The sequence below is a fragment of the Physeter macrocephalus genome, chromosome 8 (assembly GCF_002837175.3).
Source record: "Physeter macrocephalus isolate SW-GA chromosome 8, ASM283717v5, whole genome shotgun sequence".
Lineage (NCBI taxonomy): Eukaryota > Metazoa > Chordata > Mammalia > Artiodactyla > Physeteridae > Physeter > Physeter macrocephalus.
The window spans coordinates 128,711,527-128,734,314 of NC_041221.1; the positions used below are offsets into that span (position 1 = coordinate 128,711,527).

The 22,788-nt window shown below is 39.4% G+C and overlaps 1 protein-coding gene across 7 annotated transcripts in view; it reads right to left on the minus strand.

Annotated features, from left to right (window-relative positions):
* P4HA2 (prolyl 4-hydroxylase subunit alpha 2) overlaps nucleotides 1-22,788 on the minus strand; it is a 68,688-nt gene that overhangs the window by 8,633 nt on the left and 37,267 nt on the right. For 6 of the 7 annotated variants that reach the window (XM_024122935.3, XM_024122940.3, XM_055086749.1 and 3 more), the window contains one exon: nucleotides 19,916-20,365. The exons of the other annotated variant lie outside the window; for it this stretch is intronic. In XM_024122935.3, coding sequence (XP_023978703.1) covers nucleotides 20,295-20,365 — 71 coding nt within the window. In that variant the 3' untranslated portion in view covers nucleotides 19,916-20,294. Of the gene's footprint in view, nucleotides 1-19,915; nucleotides 20,366-22,788 lie in introns of those variants that run through there. 7 annotated transcript variants of the gene reach the window in all.

The window sequence follows — 22,788 nt, forward strand, 5'->3', positions numbered from 1 at the left end:
AAATCAAAAGAAAGCTGGAGTAGCAATACTCATATCAGATAAAATAGACTTTAAAATAAAGACTGTTACAAGAGATAAGGAAGGACACTACATAATAATCAAGGGATCAATTCAAGAAGAAGATATAACAATTACAAATGTTTATGCACCCAACACAGGAGCACCTCAATACATAAGGCAAATGCTAACAACCATGAAAGGAGAAATTGACAGTAACACAATGAGAGTAGGAACTTTAACACCCCACTTACACCAATGGACAGATCATCCAAAATGAAAACAAATAAGGAAACACAAGCTTTAAATGACACACTAGACCAGATAGATTTAATTGGTATTTATAGAACATTCCATCCAAAAGTGGAAGAATACAATTTCTTCTCAAGTGCACATGGAACATTCTACAGGAGAGATCACATGTTAGGTCACAGATCAAGTCTTAGAAAATTTAAGAAAACTGAAATCATATCAAGCATCTTTTCTGACCATAGTGCTATGAGATTGGAAATCAATTATCGGAAAAAAACTGTAAAACACAAATACATGGAGGCGAAACAGTGCACTACTAAATAACCAAGAGATCACTGAAGAAATTAAAAAATACATAGAAACAAATGACAATGAAAACACGATGACCCAAAACCTATAAGACGCAGCAAAAGCAGTTCTAAGAGGAAAGTTTATAGCAATTCAATATCACCTCAAGAAACAAGAAAAATCTCAAATAAACAATCCAACCCTTCACTTAAAACAACTAGAGAAAGAAGAACAAAGAAAACCCAAAGTCAGTAGAAGGAAAGAAATCAAAAAGATCAGAGCAGAAATCAATGAAATAGAAACAAAGACAACAATAGCAAAGATCAATAAAACTAAAAGCTGGTTCTTTGAGAAGACAAACAAAATTGATAAACCCTAAGCCAGACTCATCAAGAAATGATTATAAACTGTAGAACTGAGGAACTAAACTCACTTAAACTGAAAGAAGTTTCTCATTGTCATTTTACTGTTGCTGAATGATTTCAGGAAGAAAAACCTTGGTATTTCTCTTCCATAAAAACAAAAAGGTCACCATTGAGAGAGAGAGAAAAAGCAAGCCACTAAAGCTAAAGAATATTTTTGCAACACAGACTACCAATGAAAACCCTGTATCCAGAATATATGAAGTATTCCTACAAATGAGTAAGAAAAGCAACTCAATGTTAAGTGGGCTAGAGACTCAAAAAGAACTCATAAAAGGAGATATCCATATGGCCAATAAAAATATGAAAGGTGTTCAGTACCATTCATAATCAGAGAAATGCAAAATGAAACTACATGATACAACTACACACCACCAGAAGGTCTGAAATTTAAGAGTCTTACAAATACAAAATATTGGTAAGGATTGCAGCGAAATCACGTCTGGTGAAGTGAAAATACAACTGTTTTGAGAAAGTGGCATAATCTAACAAATTTCAATGACCCAGAAATTCCATTTCCATGAAATAAATAGTAATTTCATTCCCATGAACTGAATAGAAATATGTGTACAAGAAACAAGTACAAGAATATTCACCAGAGCCAAAGCAAAACTGAGAAAGAAAAATGGAGCTGGAGGAATCAGGCTCCCTGACTTCAGACTATACTACAAAGCTACAGTCATCAAAACAGTATGGTACTGGCACAGAGACAGAAATATAGATCAATGGAACAGGATAGAAAGCCCAGAAATAAACCCACACAGATACAGTCACCTAATTTATGACAAAGGAGGCAAGACTATACAATGGAGAAAAGATAGTCTCTTCAATAAGTGGTGCTGGGAAAACTGGAGAGCTACATGTAAAAGAATGAAATTAGAACATTCTCTAACACCATACACAAAAATAAACTCAAAATGGATCAAGGACCTAAATGTAAGGCCAGATACTATAAAACTCTTAGAGGAAAACATAGGCAGAACACTCTTTGATGTAAATCGCAGCAATATCTTTTTTGATCCACCTCCTAGAGTAATGAAAACAAAAACAAAAATACACAAATGGGACCTAATTAAACTTAAAAGCTTTTACACAGCAAAGGAAACCATAAACAAAAGGAAAGACAACCCAGAGAATGGGAGAAAATATATGCAAATGAAGTGACTGACAAGGGATTAATCTCCAAAATATACAAACAGCTCATGCAGCTCAATATCAAAAAAACAAACAACGCAAACAAAAAATGGGCAGAAGGGCTTCCCTGGTGGCTCAGTGGTTGAGAGTCCGCCTGCCGATGCAGGGGACACGGGTTCGTGCCCCAGTCCGGGAAGATCCCACATGCCGCGGAGCGGCTGGGCCCATGAGCCATTGCCGCTGGGCCTGCGTGTCCGGAGCCTGTGCTCTGCAACAGGAGAGGCCACAGCAGTGAGAGGCCCGTGTACTGAAAAAAAAAAAAAAAAAAAAGGGCAGAAGACCTAAAGAGACATTTCTCCAAAGAAGACATACAGGTGGCCAAAAAGCACATGAGAAGATGCTCAATATCGCTAATTATTAGAGAAATGCAAATCAAAACTACAATGAGGTATCACCTCACACTGGTTAGAATGGCCATCATCAAAAAGTCTATAAACAACTACCAAATGTAAAATGGATGGCTAGTGGGAACCTGCTGCATAGCACAAGGAGATCAACTTGATGCTTTGTGATGACCTAGAGGGATGGAATAGGGAGGGTGGGAGGCAGGCTCAACAGGGAGGGGATATGGGGATATATGTATACATATAACTGATTTCACTTTGTTGTACACCAGAAACTAACACAACATTGTAAAGCATTTATACTCCAATAAAAATGTGAAAAAAAAATCTACAATCAATAAATGCTGGACAGGGTGTGGAGAAAAGGGAACCCTCCTATACTGTTGGTGGGAATATAAATTGGTACAGCTACTATGGAGAACAGCATGGAGGTTCCTTACAAAACTAAAAATAGAGGGACTTCCCTGCGGTCCAGTGGTTAAGACTCCATGCTTCCACTGCAGGGTGCGCTGGTCCAATCCCTGGTCAGGGAACTAGGATTCTGCATGCCGTGCAGTGCAGCCATAAATAAATAAATAAATAAATAAATAATAAATAAATAAAGTGGTACCATATGATCCAGCAATCCCACTCCTGGGCATATACCCAGGAAAAAAACCATAATTCAAAAAGATACATGCAGGACTTCCCAGGTGTCCCAGTGGATAAGACTCCATGCTCCCAGTGCAGGGGGCAGATGCTCAATATCGCTAATTATTAGAGAAATGCAAATCAAAACTACAATGAGGTATCACCTCACACTGGTTAGAATGGCCATCATCAAAAAGTCTATAAACAACTACCAAATGTAAAATGGATGGCTAGTGGGAACCTGCTGCATAGCACAAGGAGATCAACTTGATGCTTTGTGATGACCTAGAGGGATGGAATAGGGAGGGTGGGAGGCAGGCTCAACAGGGAGGGGATATGGGGATATATGTATACATATAACTGATTTCACTTTGTTGTACACCAGAAACTAACACAACATTGTAAAGCATTTATACTCCAATAAAAATGTGAAAAAAAAATCTACAATCAATAAATGCTGGACAGGGTGTGGAGAAAAGGGAACCCTCCTATACTGTTGGTGGGAATATAAATTGGTACAGCTACTATGGAGAACAGCATGGAGGTTCCTTACAAAACTAAAAATAGAGGGACTTCCCTGCGGTCCAGTGGTTAAGACTCCATGCTTCCACTGCAGGGTGCGCTGGTCCAATCCCTGGTCAGGGAACTAGGATTCTGCATGCCGTGCAGTGCAGCCATAAATAAATAAATAAATAAATAAATAATAAATAAATAAAGTGGTACCATATGATCCAGCAATCCCACTCCTGGGCATATACCCAGGAAAAAAACCATAATTCAAAAAGATACATGCAGGACTTCCCAGGTGTCCCAGTGGATAAGACTCCATGCTCCCAGTGCAGGGGGCCGAGGATCAATCCCTGGTCAGGGAACTAGATCCCACATACATGCCGCAACTAACAGTTCGCATGCCACAACTAAGGAGCCCAAGTGCCACAACTAAGGAGCCCGCCTGCCTCAACTAAGATCTGGCGCAACCAAATAAATAAATAAATAATTTAAAACAACAACAACAAAAAATACATGCACCCCAATGTTCATTGCAGCACTATGTACAACAGCCAAGACATGGAAGCAATCTAAATGTCCATTGACAGAGAAATGGATAAAGAAGATGTGGCATATATATATGTAGAGAGAGACAGAGAGAGAATGGAATATTGCTCACCCATAAAAAAAACAATAAAATAATGCTATTTGCAACAACATGGACAGACCTAGAGACTATCATACTAAGTGAAGTCAGACAACGACAAATAACATATGATATCACTTATACGTGGAATCTGAAAAATGATACAAATGAACTTCTTTACAAAACAGAAACAGACTCACAGACATCGAAAACAAACTTATGGTTACCAAAGGGGAAAGGTGGGGGGGGAGGGATAAATTAGGAGTCTGGGATTAACATATATGCACTACTATATATAAAAGAGATAATCAACAAGAACATACTGTTTAGCAAAGGAAAGTCTACTCAGTATTCTGTAATAACCTATATGGGAAATGAATCTGAAAAAGAATGGGTATTTGTATAAGAGAATCACTTTGCTGTACACCTGAAACTAACACAACACTGTAAATCAACTATACTCCAATATAAAGTAAAAATTAAATTAAAAAATAAAAAAGAACTTCCTTCAAAAAAAAAAGAATATTCATACCAGAGTTCATCACATCCCTAAAGTGGAAGAAACTCAAATGTCCATCAATAGTAGCACAGATAAAGAAACAATGGTATACCATAGTTTCTATGCAATTGCATACCACAGAGTACTTAAAAGGAATGAACTACACAAACTACACAAGATACACAAAAATAACACGGATATATCTTAAAAACGTAACACTGAATAAAATAAACTAGACCTAATAGAACAGTGTATGAGTTCATGAACATAAACTTTTAAAAAGGTAAAATTATATTGCTAAATTATAAAATTGAATTATCTCACAAGACCACTACATTTAAATATTTAGTTGTATATACAAAGAACAGAAAAATCTTGGACTTCCCTGGTGGTGCAGTGGTTAAGAATCCGCCTGCCAATGCAGGGAACACGGGTTGGAGCCCTGGTCTGGGAAGATCCCACATGCCACGGAGCAACTAAGCCTGTGTGCCACAACTACTGAGCCTGTGCTCTAGAGCCCACGAGCAACAACTACTGAGCCCACATGCCACAACTACTGAAGCTCATGTGCCTACAGCCCATGCTCTGCAACAAGAGAAGCCACTGCAATAAGAAGCCCACACACCACAATGAAAAGTAGCCCCCGCTTGCCGCAACTAGAGGAAGCCCATGCGCAGCAACAAAGACCCAACGCAGCCAAAAATAAAGAAAGAAAGAAAGAAAATAAAGAAAAGAAAAATCTTCACGACATATTACTAACAAAAGTAAACTGTAGAACAATATGTTTAATATGATTCTATTCATGTAAAACAGATAATTTATTTGCATGATATATACCTGAGGCATTGTTCAATAAAACTTACTGCAATAATGGAAATGTTCTATAATCTACTGTTCAATTCAGTAGCCACATGTGTCTGCTGAACACTTAAAATGTAGTTAATACAACTGAGGAACTGAATTTTTAATTTAATTTGAATTACTTTCAATTTAAACAGCCTCATGTGGCTAGTGTCTACAGTTTGTACGGTGTAGTTATAGATAAATACATAATGATTACATCTAGAACAGTGTTTCTTAACCTCGGCACCACTGACATTTGGGACCCGATAATTCTTTATTGTTGGGGTTACACACTGCAGATATTTAGAAGCATCGCTAGCTTTTATCCTCTAGATGCCGATAGTAGCCTCTCAGTAATGATAATCAAAATTATCTTCAGATCTTGCCAAATGTTCCCTGTGGGGCAAATAGTGTCCAGTTGAAAGAGAACCCTTTTGCACTGTTAGTGGGAATGTAAATTGATACAGCCACTATGGAGAACAGTATGGAGGTTCCTTAAAAAACTAAAAACAGAACTACCATATGACCCAGCAATCCCACTACTGGGCAAATACCCTGAGAAAACCATAATTCAAAAGGACACATGTACCCCAATGTTCACTGCAGCACTATTTACAATAGCCAGGACATGGAAACAACCTAAATGTCCAACAGATGAATGGATAAAAAAGATGTGGTATATATATACAATGGAATATTACTCAACCATAAAAAGGAATGAAATTGGGTCATTTGTAGAGATGTGGATGGACCTAGAGTCTACCATACAGAGTGAAGTAAGCCAGAAAGAGGAAAACAAATACCGTATATTAATGCATATACATGGAATCTAAAAAAATGGTACAGACGAACCTATTTGCAGGACAGGAATAGAGACACAGATGTAGAGAACGGTATGTGGACACAGGGGGGAAGGGGAGGGTAGGATAAATTGGGAGATTAGATTTGACATAAATACACTACCATGGGTAAAACAGATAGCTAGTGAGAACCTGCTTTATAGCACAGGGAGCTCAGCTCGGTGCTCTGTGTTGACCAAGATGGGTGGGATGGGGGTGGAGGTGGGAGGGAGGTCCAAGAGGGAGGGGATATAGGTATACATATAGCTGATTCACTTCATTGTACAGCAAAAACTAACACAACATTGTAAGGCAATTACACTCCAATAAAATAAAAAATAAAATAACTGTAAAAAAAAAAAAAGAAAAAGGAAAACAAGTTACTGTGGACCACACTATAAGAACCCTGGGAGAGACTTCAGAGTGACCAATAGAATAAACCAATAAATACTAAAAAAAAAAAAAAAAAAAAAAAAAAAAACCACAAACCCACTGCATTAGAGATAGGAGGAAAAAACATTGTCTAACATTTTGCTCTATTTCTGTTTTGCCTAAATTGTTTAGCAGTAATATGTACATACATGTTCTTTATGTAATTAATAATCTAAAAACTAAGGCCATTTTCCCATGGGTAAAAATGGGAAGTACATACCTAAACTCCAAGGTTACTGTAAATACTAAAAACAAAATGGAAACAAATCATCAATTTCCTGGTGCAGTAAAAAAAAAAGAAAGTTAGAAAGTTCACATAATTAGTTATGAAGAGCAGTGGAGAAAGAAGATGGAATCTGGGATCTCACAGGAGTTTGTAGCTAGAGAAGTGATCAGTTAATTTTGCCATTCACAGAGACAGGCAAAACAGAAATAGGAACCACTTAAGGGAAGTATAATGAATCTGGTTTGGGATATATTAACATGGAAGAACTTGTGGGCCCTTTAAGCAGAGCTATAGCTGCTAGCTGGAAAGCGATAAAAGCTAGAATTAAAGATTCAAGAGTTGTCAATACATAGGCAGTATTTGGAAATCATGAGCCTTCAGGGAAAGCAAAAGGGCCATTAAGAAACTCTGGGCCATAACTAAGGATTGACAAGGAAGGGCCACGGGAGAGTTGAGTAGTTGTAGTCAAAGAGATAGAAGAAAAAGCAGAAGACAATTGGTTTGGCTTCCCATGGAAGCCAAGAGAACATTTTTGTTTTTGTTTTTGTTTTAAAGTGGCTAATGTTTCCTTAGATCTCATCTCTATTAAAAAAAAACATATTCAGTAGACTATTGGCACAAGAACAAAAGAGATGAAATAGATTTAATTCAGGAGAGAGTGGGGTCAGTCTCAAAGTAGCACTCACTGACCATCAAGGGAATAACTCTGGAACTGAGAAACCACTTACCACTGGCCCTATGAATCATCAAAGGAAGGTTCTGCTAAAACAACAACAACAAACCTGAACTCTCATGCACCGCTATCATTCTTGCCTCCTTACTCAGGGCTTTTGCCAAGCACCAGGCCTCAGACTTGTACTCAGAGGAGAGGAGCAGGCTACTCTCACTAGCAAGCACTTTCTGAAAGGTCTGCAGCAGACCCTGATCTCTGACCAGGCTAAGGTAGATCCCATTTGGACTGTAATACACAAAATCTACATAATCAGAAATGCTCTTCTTTGGGCTCCAGGCTTTTCATCTTGATTCTACTTCTAAAGACCAAGTTTCTATAAATAAGTCTGATGGATTAATTTGAGTTATTGGTCAATGGAGAATGGAATACAATGTATTCTCATGGAAAAGCTCTAAATCCGATGTGTATCTATGAAAACACACTTTCTCATTTTATCATCACTTGAGGAAACCCTAACTCAAAATCTGAGTTCTTGCGCTTCCCTGGTGGTGCAGTGGTTGAGAGTCGGCCTGCCGATGCAGGGCACACGGGTTCGTGCCCCGGTCCGGAAAGATCCCACATGACGCGGAGCGGCTAGGCCCATGAACCATGGCCGCTGAGCCTGCGTGCCCGGAGACTGTGCTCCGCAACGGGAGAGGCCACAACAGTGAGATGCCCGCGTAGCGCAAAAAAAAAAAAAAAAAAAAAAAAAAATCTGAGTTCTTGAACTGTAGCAGGTCTGGGAAGTTCTGAAACCAAAGGCAAAAATTAGTGTGCACCTTTTTAGGGAGAAAGTCCTCAATTTCATAATATTCGCAAGAGGGTCTGTCACCCCAAAAGTTAATAGTCACTATATTTTTTTTCCACCTTAGGCCCTATTTATGATCATTCACTGCATAATTTGTGACATCCGTTCCAGACTTATGTGCGAGGTCCAGGTAGATATGTCCACTAGGAAGCTGGACATAAGGGTCTAGAACAGAATTAAAGAGAATGATTTGAGTGCAGTTTAATAAATCATAAGCACATAAACGACTGTTACACCACTGAGAGTAAATAAGATCCCTTCTCCTACAGAATAGTATTGCGAAAAGGAAACATAGACCAGGGAACATACACAGGAGAAATGTGGACCAATGAAGAGAAGCAAGCAAGGGAGGCTGGGAAAGAAAGAAAAATCAAGAATCATGAAGCTATTTTTCCTTCACTGAAAAAAAGTCAAAAGTGTCTACCGAGCTTGGCCACTAGGAGGATCCTGAACACTTCAACAGACAATTTCAGGGAATTAGTTGTGGTAGATTTACTATGCCAAAAAATAAAGAATGGGAGGTGAAAAGACAGTATAGTATATAGTTTTAAGTAGCTTGCCAATGAATCAAGAAGACAGACAAGAGGACAGCTGTGATCTCATCAGAGGTTTTGGTTATGACTTCAGCGAGGCCCAGTGGCTGCAAATTCACGAAGCAAGGTAAAGAAAGAGGCTGACTTTTCAGAGAAGAGAATATTGTCAGGGACAAGAGACCACCTGGGGGTTTGCTGATCCCCTATATTATAAAAGCACTTTCAGAAACACACCGAAAAGTTCCTTTAAAACACGAAGCTTCGGGTTTGCCAAATACCTGTGGCCTTTTCCTCCCACTTATTCTCTTAACCCCCAAACACTTCACACACAAAAAAATTTCCCCGAGTTTAGAGGAATAAAAACATCTTCACAAAACTTTAAAAAACTTCAAAGTGGCCTCAGCCTCGTAAATGATGTCCCAGACAGCGCTGGGCATTCCCCAGCCCTCCCTCAGGGCTAGTACTCCACACCACCTGCGCTGTGAGCGCCCCCTCACAGGGACACAGCCCCACAGGCCCACTCAGGACCAACCTGGCCCTGAGAGCCTGCTCCAACAGGACTGGCCTGAACAGACGGGCGGGCCAGAAGCCCTAAACCAGAGTGGCTACACAGACTGCCTTACCCGCGAAGCCCGCAGAACCAGCTCTCACCGCCTCACCTCTGGGATCACGCGCCACACGCCCAAAGCCTTTCGGGAAACCCCTGGCCCCGCCCTTCCTGCAGACTGCCACAACAAGCCCCACCCCTTCCCAAGGCTGCTCACAGGCCCCGCCCCATCCGAGTACTTAGTTCCCTCCGGATGGCCGCGCTTCATCGACTCTTCAGGGAGGGTTGCAGGTAGTCAAGCGCCGTTTCCAGCGCTGGGGATAGAGAAGTGGGAAGACAAAGCTCCTTCCCTTAGGGGGCTTCTATTCGAGTTGGGTTAAAACCTAATACACAAGTTTGTCATTTAACTGTGGCGGTGTGTGCTATGAAGAAAGCAGAGCGGGGGTAGGGAAATGACGCAGATCTTCACGGAAGTCTTGAAAGGCCTGTCTAATGAGGTGCCTGAGAAGGTGGGACTTGGTCTGTCGGAAGGGAATGAGGACAGAAACTCTCTGACTACCTGCGGGAAGAACATTCCAGGCAGAGGGACCGGCAAGCACAAAGGCCTGAGGAGGCCAGTGTGCTGGAGTGCAGGCATAGGGGAGGGAAGGTGGTAGGAACCGGAAGGTGCTCTCCGCCTTCGCCCGCCGCTCGCCCTCCGTGAGGGTGAGGGCGCGGGGATTCCCCCTACCTGGAAGGATTGGACGTACCTACAGGCCGCTCAGCGTGACTCGAAGCCAGGCGACTGCCCCTACGAGCCCCAGTCACCTCTGCATAACCAGCGGTCAGGGTGACGAAGCGGCCTTGGTGGACCCAGAAACAGGCAGGCAGCTTTCTCGCCCATGTAAAATAATGATGTTTAGGTTGGGAAGATAATACACAGGATGCCTAGTTAAATTTGAAGTTCGGATACGCAACGAATAATTTTTTAATACCTCTCATGCAAAATTATTCGTTGTTTGTCTGAAATTAAAGTTTAACTGGGTGCCCTGTATTTTTGTTTGTTAAATCTGGCAATCCTAATGTTGGAGTTCAGATGCTAGGCTTGGAAACTTATGCATGGTGCTATGCCAAGCCATATTAGAGCCTGAGACAGAAGAAATCTCGTGCCCCTCATATACATGTTTTTGTGTAGTTTTGTTAGTGTTCCCAACATAATAAATTAGTTGAAAATGTTGCAAAATTGAAAAGATTGGTATATTAAAATTCACATTATTTTTAAGTATTTTATTTATACCAAAAATAAAAATTACTATGTTCTATTTTCCTGGTTTTAGTGGAGGCAACGTTTCGTCAGTAAAAATTTCAAAATTTACCTCTCTTGACCAAGTGCAATCTTAAGTCATCTTAAATAAGCTTCAGTTTACTGAAACCATTTTTTTAGATATATATATTTTTTAATGCTTTACTTTATTTTCAATTTATTTATTTTATTTATTTATTTTTTTGGCTGCATTGGGTCTTTGAAGCTGTGGGCGGGCTTTCTCCAGTTGCAGAGAGCGGGGGGCCACTCCTCCCTGTGGTGCGCGGGCCTCCCACCGCGGTGGCCTCTCTTTTTGCGGAGCACGGGCTCTAGAGCTCAGGCTCAGTAGTTGTGGCACATGGGCCCAGTAGTTGCGGCTCACGGGCTCCTCTAGTTGCGGAGAGCGGGGGCTACTCTTCGTTGCGGTATGCAGGCTTCTCATTGTGGTGGCTTCTCTTTTTGCGGAGCACGGGCTCTAGAGCTCAGGCTCAGTAGTTGTGGCACATGGGCCCAGTAGTTGCGGCTCACGGGCTCCAGAGCGCAGGCTCAGCAGCTGTGGCACACAGGCTGTCGCTCTGCGGCATGTGGGATCCCCCCGGAACAGGGTTCGAACCCACGTCCCCTGCACTGGCAGGTGGACTCCCAACCACTGCGCCACCACGGAAGCCCTGAAACTTCTTTTGTAGGATGCCACTGTGACTGGTATTTAGAATAAAATTCCCTAGACCACTTCCAAGTTTGTATAAGATTGCGCTAAGAAAAATTTGTGAATCAGTTTTAGAGGATCCAAACACAATGCTGATTTGATATTACAAATCATTAAAACTACTTCAGGTGAAATGTCCATAGTATTTAAATTATCAGACTATTTAACAGACTGCTTTTTGTAAATCAGATGTATTCATAGAAAGTAACTTCTCTCCAGGTAAAAATTCAGAATATCTGAAGACACTTCACTTGGTAAGTCCACATCTAGGATATCTATAATCTCTTTAATTTCTATTTGATAAACACTTTTTCTATAATAATTGATAGACTCATCCAATAATTTGTACATTCCTAATTTCGTTTTCAAATTCAGGAAGTATATTCATACGTCTTGCTAAAGTTTAACATTAATCAAACATACTTTCAGTTACTTGCTCTCATTTGTTATAAGCAAAGGGATAGGACTTCTATTAAGCATGCAGCTTTGTATATAGTCATGATTTTTTTTTTTTTTTTTTTTCTTTGTACCATCAGTGATGTCCTTTGCTTTGCGTGCCCTATAAAGTGTTAGATTTTTTTCCTGATTTCATTTGCTCTGATATTTTATATTTTGTCTAATAATGTAGAAGGCATATGTGATTTTAATCATTACTTTCTTTCTTTTCTTTTTTTTTTTTTTTCTTTCGGCTGTGCCGTGTGGCTTGTGGGATCTCAGTTCTCCGACCAAGGATCTAACCCAGGCCACGGCAGTGAAAGTGTGGAGTCCTAACCACTTGACTGCCAGGGAATTCCCTAATCATTACATCTTAAATTTTTTTTTTTTTTTTTTTTTTTGTGGTATGCGGGCCTCCCTCTGCTGTGGCCTCTCCCGTTGAGGTGCACAGGCTCCGGACGCGCAGGCTCAGCGGCCATGGCTCACGGGCCCAGCCGCTCCGCGGCATGTGGGATCTTCCCAGACCGGGGCGCGAACCCGGTTCCCCTGCATCGGCAGGCGGACGCGCAACCACTGCGCCAACCAGGGAAGCCCAGTCGTGATTTTTAAAAAACTTTTTTCTTAGTTCAGAATATCATCCCAAACATATAAGTTGCATAAAAATTTGTAATCTATTTGAACAATGATGCTTTATGTTTCAGCATGTTGTATTTTGTCGTTTGATGTTATATCTTTTAACATTTGACAAACATCTTTAATTTGTGTGAAATGCCTTGATTGCATTTGATCTTGATGCCCCTCAGGATTAGTATTTGTGTTTTAATGTAGTTTTTAGAACAGTCATAATATTCTAACTGCTCAATGAATTTTATATATATCTATCTATATCTATCAATATATCTATATCTTCTGTACAATACTGAAAAGGTTATATTTGAAGTCACTGAAAGCAGTCTTTTTGCACATTAAATTATGAGCTGAGCAAGGCACAAATTTGGCATAATCATTTTTGGGGGAAATAATGGCTTGTATACCCTATATAAACACATGCAATATTTGTTCCATTAACATAACTCTGGCCTCAAAGATATTTTATTAAAAGTTTCATTTCATAAGATAGCTCACATCCCTTAATCTCTTCATCTCTTCAATAAAATCAAAATTTCTTCTATTGTTATATTCTTATTAATATTTATTTGGCTGCGTCGGGTCTTAATTGTGGCACGCAGGATCATCGTTGTGGCATGTGGCATCTTTCATTGCGGTACACAGGCTTCTCTCTAGTTGTGGCGCACGAGCTCCAGAGCACATGCGGGCTCAGTAGTTGCAGCACACAGGCTCTCTAGTTGTGGTGAATGGGCTCTAGAGTGTGTGGGCTTGGTTGCCCTGGGGCATTTGGGATCTTAGTTCCCCCACCAGGGATCGAACCTGCATCCCCTGCATTGGAAGTCAGATTCCTAACCACTGGACCACCAGGGAAGTTCCTGTTATGATATTCTTAATGCAGACATACTGAAAAATCTGACACACTTGTTCATGATGGCTACATCTGATATACAAAAAGTAAGGGAAAGTATTTTGCCTCTTTCATTCCCAATAATGTTGCAGATCTAATATGATTTCCTAGCAGCATTATGTACCTCCCCGAAATTCATACGTTGAAGTCCTGACACCTAGTACCTTGAAATGCAACTGTATATGGAATTAGGGCCTTAAAGAGGTAATTAAGGTAAAATGAGGTCATATGGGTGGGCCCTAATCCAACATAACTGGTGTCCTTATAAGAGGAGATTTGGACACAGACAACACATCGAGGGGTGACCATGTGAAGACACAAGTGAGAAAGTGACTATCTGCAAGCCAAGGACAAAGGCCTCAGAAGAAACCAAACTTCCTGACACCTTCATCTTGGACTTCTAGCTTCCAGAACTGTGAGAAAATAAATTTTTTTTAAACCATCCAGTCTGTGATATTTTGTTTTGACAGCCCTAGCAAACTAATACACATTGTAAATTTGTTTTGAATTTTATTAGACAAATAAGGCACAGATTCCTTTTTACGATAGCTACATCAACATTATAATGACTATAAGTTCAATTAAATTAAGATACATACATAGTTTTTGGTTTTCCAACTTTTAAACTCAACTTATCCTGGATATTAAAAGTGTCCAAAGTATAACTGACAGAAGTTGGGAGGTAAAAAGGCATGTGAAAGCTAATTTTATATGTTAACTTGGCTAGACTATGGTGACCAGTTGTTTGGTCAAACACTAGATCTTCAGCTCACATACTAAAATGTCAGAGATGTTACCTTAAGCTTACAGAACAAAAAAGACGTTTGTGTTACCAGGCAAAGAAGAAAGGACTATAACTATCAAAAAGTGACAAAGGGAGGGGGAAGATGTAATATAGGATAGTGAATAAAGCTAGATGATCATCTCTCAAATTTCTAAAGTGGAAAAATCAAGAGACAGCACTTTGTAAAAATATGCTTTAGAGTCAGAACAATTAAAGACAATTGAAAAAGTTCCTCTAAGAAGGGGGACTAGAGGAGGAGAGAGTAGGGTGGGAAAGCATTATTCATGGTAAGCTCTTCTGTTCCTTATTTTTTAAGCCATGAGCATGTATTTTAAACTGGGATAGCAAAGGAAAAACATTTCTATTTATACTTCAAGACCCAGATCTAATGTGGTGCCAACTCCCTCGTTAAATGAGACCTCACTCTCTTGTGCTACTCAAGCTCTAGGTTCTCTGTTATCAAACCTCTCAAACTTTACACATCTATTTATGAATCTCTTCCATTACCCCAAATTATTTAAAGGTAAAGGCAGTATTTATCTTTGCTACCACATCAAATCTTTAATAACTGTTGAATGAATAAAAATATAAATTACTTTTTTTAGGTCAAAGGCTTTGGGAAGCTGCCAGATCAGGGTCTGATTTCCAAGCCTTTCACTAACCAGCAATGAGACCTCATGTGACCTCAGATACATTATCTAACCTTTCTGACCTTCAGCTTCTTCTGTATCTGTTCTAAAGAGTTGTGAGTTTGAAATAACAGACTGCAACATTCCTAGCGCACTACCAAACGCACACTGAAATGTTCAACTCTTTGGTGCCATAGTGAACATGTTAATACTTAGCTAAGTAGGTTAATAAAGATTACTGAAAACAATGCCTTATCTCTAAGGTTATCTTCTGTTTGTTTCCAGGACCACACAGGGATTGACAGGAAGGCAACAACACATAACAGATTCTTTAATGGCTGATTCCACACTTAAAGCAGGAAATGTTTAAGATGAATGTGGAACATCTTATTATACCAGATAACAAAGGAAGATATCAAAGGCAAATGGTATATGTATTTCATTTCACATGAAAAATTAATTTCAAAAACTCAAATGAATAAGAGAATTCTACTCCTAGCTAAGATGGAGTAGCTTATGGTAGATCAACTTTCACGTCAAAAACAACCATGAAAGCTGGATAAATATCTTAGAAATCTGAAGACATCAACAGACTGCTGAAGCAAAAAGGGCTTGAGCATCAAGATCCTGGGGAAGGATGAATCTCAGGTGAGTGAGCCCAAAGTCCGGCCTCTTTTATCCTTTGATTATTTACTGATTCTAGTCATAGCATAAGAGACTGAGGATCCAGATAAAGGACCCAAGCAACAGGCAACTGCTAAGAGACAGAGAAACCAGCACAGGTCTTGGTGGTCTCAAAGGGCACTGAAAGACAAAAATAAGACTAATTTTTTTAGCATATTGAATAGGAGGGAGGGGTGTGGAACTTAGTAAACCACTCAGACTGTTTACCCATTAGGACATTTTCTGAAATCTGAAGCCATGCACAATGGAAGATTAAGAAGCTACGCAGAAAAGATCTGGGAAAAAAATGGATTTGTGTGGCAGTGTCTAGATACTGAGGATACAAGGATTAGAAGTGTAGAACTGCCAGTGAGACAGATCCAGGGAACACGCTAGGCTGTCAACTAAAAAAATCCCTGGTGGACTATATCCTGTAAAGAGGTATTGGGGCCCAGGGTAGGCCACCCCAAAATGTACCTCAATGGCATATTATTTTGAATCAAAGTTACTTAAGAAATAGACATCACGAGGGGGACACTCTGACCCTCCTTTCTGTCTCCCTGAAAGCAGGAAATAAATCATGTGAAAGGTGCCCTCCTTGCATCTGGAGGTAGAAGGACACCCTTATCACCAGAGTTAGGGAATTCAGACTGAGGAGCCTGCATAAATCTTGTTACTTATTTAATTTACCACCCTAAGTCCAAATTCTGTTTAGATATTAACTGAGCACCCAAAACCTAAGTTTCTTTGTCCTGCCAATGCTTCACAACTTGTTTCTTTGTCTAAAAGGTATAAAAGCTGCCTGCTTTGGCCACTTCTTAGATCCCATTTCTAGGAGACCTCTGTATGCATGATTTAAAATGTTTTTTTGGGCTTCCCTGGTGGCGCAGTGGTTGAGAGTCCGCCTGCTGATGCAGGGGACACGGGTTCGTGCCCCAGTCCGGGAAGATCCCACATGCCACAGAGTGGCTAGGCCCGTGAGCCATGGCTGCTGAGCCTGCGCGTCCGGAGCCTGTGCTCCACAACGGAAGAGGCCACAACAGTGGAGAGGCCCACGTATCGCAAAAAAAAAAGTTTTTTTCTCCTGTTAATCTGTCTTGTATCAATTTTATTATTATACCAGCCACAAGAACTCAAGAGGAGCAGAGGGGGAAATTTCCCCCTCCCTGACAGGGGATAACAAGGGTAAACCAGAGGTAGTGTCTGAAGAAAACCGCAACCCAGCCTTAATTAAGTCAGCCCAGGCCCTGAATGGATTAAGGTGATCAATCCTCACTCTGCCTAGTAGGAGAGTGGTGTAGGAGGTTATCACCATCCAGAGCCTCTATAATTTGTCATACACAGTGTCCAACATTCAATCAAAAATTATCAGGTATACCAACAGAATGGACCAAATGACCAGAAACCACAGGGAAAAAAAGACAATAGAAAGAGATACATAGACAATCTAAATCATGGAGTTATCAGACAAGAACTTTAAAATAACTGATTCATTAGTTAAAGAAAAACATGGAGAAAACAAAAGGTAAATTCCCCAGAAAATGAGAATCTATTAAAAAAATTGAAAAGACCTTCTAGAACTGAAAAATAGATGAATGAATTAAAAGATTAATAGAAAATATCTAGTCTGAAGCACAAGGGGGAAAAAGAATGGAAGATACAGAAAAGGAGACATAATGAAACACAATGAAAATCCAGATTACTGGGACCCCAGAAAGAGAGGAGAGACAGAAAATGAGACAGAAACAATATTTGAATAATGTCTGAGAAACTTTCAAAACTGATCAAAGACATCAACCCACAAATTCCAGAAGCTCTGTAAATGCCAGGCCAGAAAATGAGAAACTCACACTAGGTACATCATAGTAAAACTAGTGAAAACCAAAACAAAGAAAAATTTAAAAAATCAGAAAGTAGGGAGGGGGTGGGGGGAATGTTACTTTCAAAAGAGCAACAAAATGACAACATTGCTGAATTTTCAACAGAAATCGTATAAAGACAGAAAAGAATGGAATTACATCTTTAAAGTGGTTAAAAAAGAAAAAAAAAACTCCTAGATACATTTAATAGAAATGAATTAGTATATAAAATTACAGTTGTAAAAATTACCCAAAAACATAGCATAGATATTAAAAATATGAAAGACAGCTTAAGAGATAAGAATAGTACAATATACTCTAATTTACATTTAACCAGAATTCCAGAAGGAATGCAGAAAACATTGAAAGAGAAAAGGATTGAATAATTATCCCAAACTGATTAAAGATACTACTGCACAGATTCAAGAAGCCCAAAGAATCTCAAACAGGACCAAAAACAAACAAACACACCCACCTAGCTTGCCAGTAATTTTTGTTGTTTCTCAGCTCTAAACTCATCTTTCTATACTCTGCTGTTATACTGGAGTTGCACTCTCTATGTTTCTCAGATTCCCTTACTAGCTGGCTTCCTGTTAGGTTCTGATGGTGGAAGGCACTAGAGGGAGATTGCATGGCAGAAGATAGGTAACAGTTGCCCTAGAGCCAGTGATTTTTTGCATGAGAGAGAGTTTTATACATTAAGCCACTGATATTTAGGGGTTATTTTATTACTCTAGCATTAGTCTAGCCTAGCCTAATAAAATATATAAAAATAATCTTTTTAAGTAGACCCTTGCACCTCATATACAAAAATAAAACCTAGGTGTATTAAAGATATAAATGTAAAAGACATGACTATAATGATTTTAGAAAAGAATATAAGAAATATCTTCACAATCTTGGGATACAGAAGAATGTCTTAAACAAGACATAAAACCATAAATCAAAAAGGAAAAGCTTGATAAATTTGACATAGAAATTAAGAACTTTTGTTCATCAAAAGACAGAACTAGGAGTGAAAAGACAAACTAGAAAAAAGATATTTGCAAAACATGTAACCAACAAAGAGCTCATGTCCCTAATATATTAAAAATTCCTGTGAATTAGTAAGAAAAAGACTTTAATAGACAAAGATGAAACCTAAAGACTAATAAACAAAAAAGTATTCAATGTCATTAATAATCATGTTAAAATAGATAACACTATACACATAACAAGCTAGCTAAAATGCAAAAGTATGATAATACCAGATATTGAAGAAGGCTGGGATAACAAGAGCTCTTATTTACTCCTGGTGACAATGTGCATAACCACTCTGGAATACATTATATGGTAAAGTTGAAGACACACCTACTTAGACTCAGCATTTCCACTTCTAGAAGTATATTCTACAGAAATGTGTTTATTTGCACCAGAAATCACGTATAAAAATGCAACAGCAGCCTTATTCATAATATAAAAGACTGAAACCAACTCAAATGTCTATCAACAGTATATCAGCTATAATATGGTGCTATCCTACCAAATACACTAACACAACTGAACTACACGAGTTAACATAAACTACAGCTGCACAGTAACAATGAATCCTAGAAACAACTGTCAAATAAACGAAGCCAAACACCCCCCAAAATATACTGATTCCACTACAAAAAGTTCAAAATAAGGGAAAACAGAATTTTTATTTATTTTTTATTACTATTTATTTAGTAATAAAATTTTTATTTTTAAATAAATTTTATCTAAAATAAAATTTTTATTTATTATTTTATATTACTATTTATTTAGGGATATAGACACATATAGTAAAACTACAAAGAAAAGCAAAAGCATGACTACCACAAATCACTAGACAATGGTTACCACGGAGGTACTGGGGGAAGGTCAGAAATGTGATCGTGGAGGGACTCACAGCAGGTCCTGAGGTGTAAATTTGAAAATAATCTCTTCTCACCAGGTGATGGTGACATGGGTGCTCGTGCTCACCTTCATATTCTTTAAACTGTACATCTATGTATCACAAACAATTGTGTGTATATCTCAAAATTTTTAAGTTAGAAATTTCAAATTATAACAGCATCACAATCATGGATATACATGATCTCTATGTTCTCTGAGATGCAAGAAGGGACTGTCTCCTTTACTTTGCAGAAAGGACACTGAAGCTTAGAGAAAAAATAAGTGTTGAAACCTGGTCTAGAACCTAACATCAGGGTTTGCCGCTCAAGTATTTATTACCTAGATTCTGCCTGTACAGAGAAGATGCATAGGAAATGGCGAACTTGGTAAAAGCTCCCCGTCTTAAAAAAATACTCCAAATAAGGCTCTTTAAGGCTTCTGGCAGGGACATTTTATTTTTTGGTTAAAGCCACATTAATAGAAATTCCATAAAAACAAGCATGTAAACAAGGTATCAGAACTTTGGTTCACTGAAACATCTCACACCGAAAGCATCTGAGGTACAAAAGCACCTTGCTAGGTGCTAGACCACCTGACTCTGCTCCAACCCTACCCTTGCGGCCAGAGATAGCTGACTGGTGAGGCTGGGACCCAGGTCACCCAAGTCACCCAGGACCTTCCCCAGGACCTTCTCTGCTCCAAATATTCATGCCTCCAAAGACCCGCCTGACAAAGGCTGGAAAGTAGAGGGGGTCTGTCACGTTGAACTTGAAGACAACATGGGCTGTGGGGCCAGGGAGGTGAAGGGCAGAAAAGGATGTCAGTCAACTTCTGTTGATCCACATGGCCTCAAGAACTCCTGTCCTCGTTCATGGAACCACTTATTGGAGACTGTGAACAGATAGAAAGTATGTTACAATCCTGTTGGTTCAGCAGCCAAAATTAATGATCCTTCTTGATGACTCCTACACTGGGCCTGGGAATCAGACATGAGTAAGACTTGGTTTCGGGCATCAAGTTGCTTATGAGCTGGTGAGGAAGAAAGATAACTGTACAAAACTCTGTCAGTGACACACGATACATGTGTGTAGGTTGCCATGGAAACAGAGCCAAAGGGCATCTAACCATGTGGGAGAAGAGGAAACCCCAGGGCTGGGACATAGAGCTGAATAGGAGTTATCCAGGGAAGAAGATGGACAGAACAGGTGGTTCCTATACCAAGGGGGTCTAGGAAGTGGGAACAGGATGAGAAAGACATCAAGGCATGATCCACGCTGGTATGTGTTAAGGACCCCAACAAGCTTGATATTACTGGGATGTGGTGGGTGGGAACTCAGAAGTAAGAGACGAGGAAGCCTGTCAGGATTGTGGAGGGCCTGGATGTCAACCTCAGGAGCTCTGGGCCAGCAGATCAATCTTGTGTGCTGTGGGTAGCAGAGAAGCAGAGCTGATGCTAGCACTATCACCTAAAGTTGTGTCTTAAATGCTCACAAACCACAATTTCACTTCTCAATATAGACTTTCATAATGAATGAAAAAACAAATTGCTTTTAATGTACTAATGAAGTCATAGTACTTTTAAAAAACAATTTGTAATAACTAATTTTTGTAAGTAATACACATACTTAGTTGAAAAACTCAAATTGTTCTACAAGGCTTTTATAATGATAAATAGCAATCTCCTACCTACTCCTTCCCACCACCAATCCCCATTTCCTCTAACATTCAACTCTTGTTTCTTCTGATATTTATCCTCATTTTTCTAAAACATAATATTATTTGACTTCCAACTTTAGGTCTTATATGTTGACAGTCTACCATGGAAGATGGAGATTTGGAATTTTTTACACCACTCTTAAAATACATAGATCCCCCTCCCATCCCCCAATATAGTTAAATCACAAGTTCTAATTAACTTAATATTCAGTATTTACATTATTATGTCATGTAAATATTACTCACAATTGAGCTACCAAATAGATGATACAGCTCACCCTTGAACAACATGTTTGAACTGAGCAAGTCCACTTATATGCAGATTTTTTTCATTAGTAAATACTACATTGCTACATGATCCGCAGTTAGCTGAATTTGCAAATGCAGAAACTTGGATATGCAGGAACCGTGCATATGGAGGGCCAACTATAAATGAGACATGGATTTTCAGCTGTGCAGAGGGTCAGCACCCCTAACCCCTGCTTTGCTTTTTGGGTTTTTTTTTTTAACATCTTTATTGGAGTATAACTGCTCTACAATGGTGTGTTAGTTTCTGCTTTATAACAAAGTGAATCAGCTATACATATACATATATCCCCATATCTCTTCCCTCTTGCGTCTCCCTCCCTCCCACCCTCCCTATCCCACCCCTAGGTGGTCACAAAGCACCGAGCTGATCTCCCTGTGCAATGTGGCTGCTTCCCACCAGCTATCGGTTTTACATTTGGTAGTGTATATATGTCCATGCCACTCTCTCACTTTGTCCCAGCTTACCATTCCCCCTCCCCGTGGTCTCAAGTCCATTCTCCAGTAGGTCTGCGTCTTTGTTCCCGACCTGCCCCTAGGTTCATCATGACCATTTTTTTTCTTTTTTAGATTCCATATATATGTGTTAGCATACAGTACTTGTTTTTCTCTTTCTGATTTACTTCACACTGTATGACAGACTCTAGATCCATCCACCTCACTACAAATAACTCAATTTTGTTTCTTTTTGTGGCAGAGTAATATTCCATTGTATATATGTGCCACATCTTTTTTATCCATTCATGGACACTTAGGTTGCTTCCATGTCCTGGCTATAGTAAATAGAGCTGCAATGAACATTGTGATACATGACTCTTTTTGAATTATGGTTTTCTCAGGGTATATGCCCAGTAGTGGGATTGCTGGGTCGTATGGTAGTTCTATTTTTAGTTTTTTAAGGAACCTCTACACTGTTCTCCACAGTGGCTGTATCGACATTCCCACCAACAGTGCAAGAGGGTTCCCTTTTCTCCAGCATTTATTGTTTGTAGATTTTTTGATGATGGCCCTTCTGACTGGTATGATGTGGTATCTCATTGTAGTTTTGATTTCCATTTCTCTAATGATTAATGATGTTGAGCATTCTTTCATGTGTTTGTTGGCAATCTGTATATCTTCTTTGGAGAAATGTCTGTTTAGGTCTTCTGCCCATTTTTGGATTGAGTTGTTTTTTTTTTGTTATTGAGCTGCATGAGTTGCTTATAAATTTTGGAGATTAATCCTTTGTCAGTTGCTTCATTTGCAACTGTTTTCTCCCATTCTGAGGGTTGTCTTTTGGTCTTGTTTATGGT